The sequence below is a fragment of the Populus trichocarpa genome, chromosome 2, assembly GCF_000002775.5.
Source record: "Populus trichocarpa isolate Nisqually-1 chromosome 2, P.trichocarpa_v4.1, whole genome shotgun sequence".
NCBI classification, from domain to species: Eukaryota; Viridiplantae; Streptophyta; class Magnoliopsida; order Malpighiales; family Salicaceae; genus Populus; species Populus trichocarpa.
This window is the reverse complement of record NC_037286.2, coordinates 868,938-875,774: the sequence shown is the minus strand read 5'-3', so window position 1 is coordinate 875,774 and position 6,837 is coordinate 868,938. Positions and strand designations below refer to the sequence as shown.

The 6,837-nt window shown below is 39.4% G+C and overlaps 1 protein-coding gene and 1 long non-coding RNA gene across 3 annotated transcripts; one reads left to right on the top strand and one right to left on the bottom strand.

Annotated features, from left to right (window-relative positions):
- The first annotated feature begins 365 nt into the window (after positions 1–365).
- Positions 366–1,724, top strand: LOC18096080 (uncharacterized). Its single transcript, XR_002980500.2, has 2 exons — positions 366–1,034; positions 1,144–1,724. It is a non-coding gene; the product is annotated as an uncharacterized LOC18096080 (long non-coding RNA).
- A 1,376-nt stretch (positions 1,725–3,100) lies between these two features.
- Positions 3,101–6,480, bottom strand: LOC7490608 (rop guanine nucleotide exchange factor 1). 2 transcript variants are annotated; one of them, XR_008058549.1, is made up of 6 exons: positions 5,950–6,480; positions 5,629–5,745; positions 5,002–5,540; positions 4,029–4,382; positions 3,332–3,900; positions 3,101–3,285 (listed from the first exon to the last, which is right to left on the bottom strand). XR_008058549.1 is itself a non-coding variant. In XM_002300636.4 (5 exons), exons 1-5 carry the CDS (start codon positions 6,245–6,247, stop codon positions 3,550–3,552), a joined length of 1,659 nt encoding a protein of 552 aa, XP_002300672.3. In that variant the 5' UTR covers positions 6,248–6,480; the 3' UTR covers positions 3,101–3,549. The 2 variants fall into 2 exon arrangements, 1 of the variants encoding a protein (XP_002300672.3); XM_002300636.4 differs by having other exon boundaries at positions 3,101–3,900.
- Between the last annotated feature and the right edge of the window lie 357 nt (positions 6,481–6,837).

Here is a 6,837-nt window from a genome sequence, read left to right as displayed (position 1 = left end):
ACAAGAATGGGGCGGTAGCATCTAAGTAAAGTTGAAGTTAAAACCAGAGAGAGACCACCCTCTCAAAAACAAAGAAAAGCTGCTTTTTAAACTGAAACTGATCTTGCTAGCTCTTGTTTTGTCATTATTTGTGGTCATCCCTCGTCACCAAACCAGAGACCAACTTCCCTACTACTTACTTTCCTTCCTGCGATGTGTTTGGGAGCGTTTTTTTTTTTTTAATTGTTTTTAGTTTGAGAAAATATTAAATTAGTATTTTTTTAATAATTTTAATACATTAATATTTTTTTTTAAAAAAATATACACACTTATCCATTAGCCAAAGACCGAACTCCCTTCTTTCTTCAGTTTATGAGAGCGGGGGGGGGGGGCTTGGCGTCAGAAACGAGGGTAAGAGGTGAGGGAACGAAAGAAAAGAACTGAAGGTAAGGAAGGAATAACTATGATGATTCTTTGATCCTTCTATATATACATATGCCTTGCAGCCCTATAATTCATAGCACAGAGAGAGTATGGAGTGAACCATCTTATCTGATTATTATTACTATAGATATTATTTATATCTCTTGTCTTGTTGAGTGTTAAATCACCTCTTCTTCTCCCCTACTGCCCTTTTCAATTAATTACACCCATAACCACCCACCTCTCCCTCCCTTTCTCTCTCTTATTTACTGTGCTATGCCTTCCTTTCATCTTAAATAGAACCCATCTGCTCCTCCTGCCCCCATGTGTAGTCTCCAAAGATTGTTGCTGCTCTCTAGCTGTCTATCTGTCTGTCTTCTTCGTATGTGTTTGTGCCTTCCAGTGGTGAATACTAGGACTGCTAGCTAGCTTTCATGTGGGTTTTGCAAAGGGTTTCTTACAGAGTTTATTGGCATTCTGTCCACCTCCATCTGTAGAAACTACAAGTTGTTCTACTTTCTGGAGGTGGGCATACTGCCAACTGAGCTCTGTTGGTCTCTCTTTGTAAAACCCTCGTGATTAGTCTCTCATCATCTATTCGCTCAATCTCTTGCAAGAAAAGAGGAACAAAGGTAAAGAATCTGCATGCGCTATGATTATCTCTAGCATCTTCTTCTCTCCCTTTTATTTTTTTGGGAAGCTTCTCTTGTCTTTCTGATTATAATGATCATGCACTGGCAGCTTCTGGTCCTTACTTGGTATCTATGTGATGACTCCAACCTTACTATCTTTGTTTCACCAAGAAAACAGAAAATAGAAGAGAATCACTTCGACCTGCTTTCATCGTCGGTGCTTTGCCATGGTTCAGTTTTCTGCAGGAAACTAGAGGTGTTGAGAGACATCATTCACAAAATTCTGATTTCCATTTAGGAGATCTTAGCATATGTGACTTCTTCATGGGTTTCTGGGTTATATTTACGAGTAAATTTCATAATCTAACAGCGCATAGAGCATTTGCTTTCTTCATCTCATCATCTAGGGTTTTATTTCTCTCTTATTTTCCCTTTGAATCTAACTCACCCAGGGTTCGAGATTACTGTTCAAGATTCAAAAGTATGAAGGTTTGGCGATGCATCTTGCATGGAATTAAAATGAGGGATCAAGTGATCATACCGATTGTTCACCAGGGCTAGTTCAACTTCACGACAGGATCCATTGAAGGTCCTAATTTGGTTCAAAACCTTCTTGTAACCATCTTCTTTCAGCTTTATTATGTACATGATTAATCATGTTGAGTATCTTGTTGGAGATTTCTTTGTTCATGGCTTCATGCACGACTACCACACACTCTTTTTTCGTGTCAATGTCAGATATTCATTAATATTTAATGTGGCAGGGCATGTCTTTCATTAGGGCATACCCAATACTCCATTTCTAGGGTATTCTCTCGAGCCCGTATGCTAGGGCTCATGATAGAAAAACTGACACTCTTTTTGTTGATGTAAAAGCAAAGTTCCTCCACACACTGAAGTGAGGCGTGATTGTCACCTCCAATAATTTGTGTTTTTGTAGATTGGCCATCAGACGCCTGGAAATGTTTCGATGGAAAATTTTGTAGGGGGGTTACGTGACCCGGTGGCTCCACTCAAAAGTTTCACTTTCATGTGTGAAAGTCAAGCTTTTGGGCTTTTAAACTCATCCTGCTCATAGAGTTTTGTCTTGTGATTTTGATTCTTCTGCCCCTCTGGGGTCAAATGTGTTTTGAATATAGTCATGGTACGATACTCCACAAAATGGTAAAATGAGAGCTGAGATGGTGATAATAATTACTCATTCCTTCGGGGACCATAAAATGGTCGAGCAATGGCAGCAATGCCTTCTTTCAGTTCACAAAAACAGGAGGGGGTCAGGGATCATCTGCATTAGGCAAGCTGAAGAAGTTATCTATTACAATGCAATTCGAGATTAATTTACTATATTTGTGAATCAAACGCTTCATTATGTACACCATATTTTATCCAAGAACAGAGGACAGATTTGATTTCAAAACAACTGTCAAGTAATTCCGTGATTGATGAGCCAACAGAAAGGGGAATTTTAAGTAGCTGTAGAAATTCATCCATGACCTCCAAATCGCGGTTAAAAAAAATGAAGGTGGTGAAGAAACAGGATGGAGAAGAACAGGGGTAAAATTGAAAACAAAACTGAAACTTGACAAGGTAACTAAATAATTTTACGTTGAGGGGGTAAATTGACGTATCCTAAACTTTAGGGAGGCGTTTTGTAGTTTACCAAATCCAACCATTCCCGGTTTCGTCCCTGACACCTCCCGCTTAACCGCATTCTCGGTTTCCCAATTTTGTCACGAATTGTAGCAATTAGCAAGTTAATGCAGCATTGTCTTGGGAAATGCAAGAGACAATTCTACATGCTGCCAGCAGTAAAGAGTTCCTTGTGCCTTGTTTTAGTAATGGCAATTTTCTAGCTCAAAGCTTGAGATGGGCAAATTTGTGGTAATGTCTGAACATCAACCAACAGATATGCCCTTGATTCCATACATGTCATTGAGAAAAAAACTTTTAAATATTCCCAGGGTATTGGAACACCAACCCCAAGAGATAGGCAGAAGGTCGCAGGCCGATCTGCCATTATATCTAACTCCCTAGATTACTTTCTAATTCTTTAGCCCAAGGCCCACTTAGAGCTTCAATCCATGGATTCGATTTCTTGCACGGAAACATTTCTTTAGCGTTCTGGATAACCTGAAATAGAAGGTCCTCTTTGAACCCAAACATGGGTTTCTTACAAGCTCAGATAGGCCACCCTGTTACCTTGAAAGTTTGAGGAAGCCCAAAATCCCATATCTGCAGTTGCAGTCTAGTCCTAGATAAAAAGACACTCAAAAGTCTAGCTATTCAACCTCCAAAACCCGTAAGGAAACCAACAAATGAAACCAGAGCTCGGTTTGCATCCATAATTAGCTATGCCTATGCTGTATCTCTGAAGAAGGAAATATACATATTGTTGACAAATCTGTGCCACTGCCTTCACTACCTACGACCACCTTTCAGCTGCACTTTGTGGATCAAGCTATCTAAACTAGATTCATAATTAGCAGTGCAGGATTCTCATATTCTTTCCTCCAGATCAAAATGTTAGTTTTTCTAGCGTCTGATCTAGCGAGTCCCTTAAATTGCTCTTCTTCAAGGAATGGTGTTTCCTTCCATTAGGAATCCTAATTACTTCACCGGAGGAGCCAGCAGTTGGCATTGAAGACGAGGAACTGTGTTGAAATGAAACATGGCTGGATGATATCGACTTTTGTTTAGATGGTCTACTACTAAACTTTCCCTGAACACAAGGGGATACTGACTCTGCGGTTGCACGTTGCTTGGTAGCATCATCCACATATAGAAGATCATCAATTCTTGCCATTATGTTGAAGGCCAAGCTTTCCATCACCCTAGAATAGCTCTCAATAATAGCATACCCTACATCCTGTAGTAGAGAAACAATTTATTTCACTCATGTTCGTACAAATAGTTGTGCGATGAAAATGGAAACGAACCATTGACAAACAGGAGCAAAAGGGCTACAATGCATTGATAATAATGTGCAGGCAATACCTTGTTATACTGGATCTTGTTTGCGTCCAAAGCAGTCTGTGGGAGGCCAGGAAAACGTAGCCTTAAGTTATGTATGAGAATTTCAGCTCGTTTTGCTAGAAGTTTCCTTTTTTGTGTTTCACCAACAAAGCCTTTCACCTTGCCGCCCCATGATGACCTCCCATCCCTTGCACGACCCAAGTACCTATTCAGGTATTTTTCACTCCAGAAATGTGAGGCAGCTTCTATCCGGTTCGCTATTTCCAAAGTGGTGTATTCTGATGACACATCCAAGTAATCCAGAAGGTAATCTGGGGAAAAGTGTTTGGCAGTTATGTAGCGATACATGATTCTTCCCAAGCAAGCTTTTCCACTCTGTAAAAACAGAAAAGGCCACGAAAACCAAAATTAACAACATTTCGGTTGTATATTTTTTTATTTTTTAAAATTTATTTTTAATATTAATACATTAAAATGATCTAAAACAAAAAAAAAATTTTAAAAAATAAAAATAAAAAAATTTTAATTTTTTTTAAAAACAGTTTTAAAACGAAAAACAAAGGCAAAGGACATTGCATAAGCAACAGCATTCTGCCTTTTGTGGAAGCTAATCTATTTGCAATTCCAATTGATGGTTCAGAGAAGAAGATGAAGCATATGTCATTCACATAACAACAATGCCAGCTTGTAAATTAAAGAAAGATGATGCACAGAGGATGAAAAACAAAATGAAGGAATGGCATTACCCTCTCCTCTTTAAATAATATGAGCACATCAGCAATATTTTTCACATATGGAACAGCATTTAAACCAGATACAAAGCCTCAGACCAAATTGTTCAGCAGGCGGGAAAGGAAATTATTCGGCATGGATGAGGTGGCAACTAAAGATCCAGAAGTAAAACATACAATAACTTTGACCATGCAGTATCCGTTCACATGCACAACTGATTCATCCAGCACAAATGGAATTCAATAGAGCAGGGTTCCTATACCTTGGGCAAGTTCTCAAAATAAGTATCAGGAATTTCCATCTCAGCTAACACGCTACTGTTAATTGCCATGGCAGCCTTAAGGATCTGGCTTGTGCATTCCCTACACTGCTGCAGCCTCTTTGTCAACTCTTCCGACAAACCATTCGGTGGAACTTTAGGAAAAGGAAGCCACCATTTTCCTTCCTGTCTGATTGGTGGTCTTCTCAAAGAGGATGGCACGGGAAACTCCTCAATAACATCATCACCAGCAACTACAATCCCACGATCAACATAGTAAAATTCAGGTTCAGAAAACAAGTCCAGAATGCTAATCAGCATAGCATCAAGCTTCTTTAGTGCTGGAAGGTTCACGTATAAATCCGAACGTGGCTGAGCCACCATAACCTCATAAGTCCCTCCACCAGGAAATTCTTGCATTGACGGAACAAGCTCTACTATGGAATCACTTACGCATAAAAGCCATTCCATCTCTCTTTTCCACATTGCCTTTTTCTGCGGCGCTAATGGCTCTAATTTCCATAGCTCCCCAAACACAGACGCTGTCAAATATGTTACATACCTCTAATTAATTACAACAAATGTAAAAAATAAAAATAAAAAATGAAATTCTACCCTTCTTTCACTAACCAGAAAGATTCGTGATGGCATTGGAGATGGCGGCAGCGGTGCAAGTTCCCTGTCCTCCACCTGACATGTCTTCTCCAAGCAGCAGCTTAGCAAAACGTTCCCTCATCAGTTCGATTTCTGCAATAGCAAAAAAAATAAAATAAAATCAAACTTCCGCTCTCTGCCTATAGTAACGGATCGGTCAAACTAAAATTAGCAAGCTGCATCCAGCAATACCGTTACGGTAAAAAAGTCTCACCAAAAAAACCGTTAACAAATCTCAAAAATAGGTAAAAATAACAGAAAATTCTAAATGTAAGCAGGAAGGACTAATGGACTAACCGGACAAGTCACTCTCCGGTTTCTCTTCCTTCTCCTCCGGAATAGCATCGTATCTTCCACCAGAAACCGGGAGCATCACCGGAAGAGGCGCAGAATACGCGGAATTGCCGGCGAAATCAGGAGTCGAAGAAGTGAAAGAAGTGGAAGCGCCACCTTGGACATCGTAACGGCGGCATGAGAAGCTACTAATAGAAGTATCACTCTCCGATCCGCTGACATCCGCACTTGAACAGTAACTGTCGAGCTCGAACCTCTCGCTAACTTGATCTATCCAATCCTCCGATGAAACATCCCCCATTGATCAGGATCAGAGAGATTACTAGAACAGCAAATCAGGACCGTACATTTCCTCCGGTGAGATAAGATAACTGGACTAGATTGAGGAAAATAAAGTGAGAAGAGACTGAAGAAGTGAAAAGCAAGTAAAGGTTTGTAGTCATGGCCAAGTCTTTGCTCTTTCTCTCTCTGCTTATCGCCGTTGCCTTTGCTCACAGAGTCCCCACCAAAAAGGACAGAGGCGGTTTTCTCTTTCAATTATTATGGCGCGTGGAATACAATATAATATAATGAGTTAGTTACAACTTAGTCCCTGGATTTAGCATCACAACATATTTAGTCCTTATGATTTTCGAAACTATGTATTCGATTCTTATTTTGAAAATATATTTATAACTTATAGGGATAATTACTTTATTTTGATAAACTATAAGAGCTAAATTATAATTTGATGGGTAATTGGGCCAGCTTCAATTTATTTAGGCGAGGACTTTAGGTCCAGCTATTGATGATGGTATTATTTTTTCACCTACTGAAATAATTATTTTATTATTTTTGGTCTGGTATTCATTACATTAAATGTGTTAGTATTATGGTGGAAAGGGTGTGAAA

Coding starts and splice junctions, on each gene's coding strand:
- LOC7490608 (XM_002300636.4), bottom strand. CDS start 6,247: ATGGGGGATGTTTCATCGGAGGATTGGATAGATCAAGTTAGCGAGAGG. Junction 5,541..5,628: donor TGCCATCACGAATCTTTCTG/GTTAGTGAAAGA, acceptor CATATTTGACAG/CGTCTGTGTTTGGGGAGCTA. Junction 3,901..4,028: donor ACAAGATCCAGTATAACAAG/GTATTGCCTGCA, acceptor TCTCTACTACAG/GATGTAGGGTATGCTATTAT.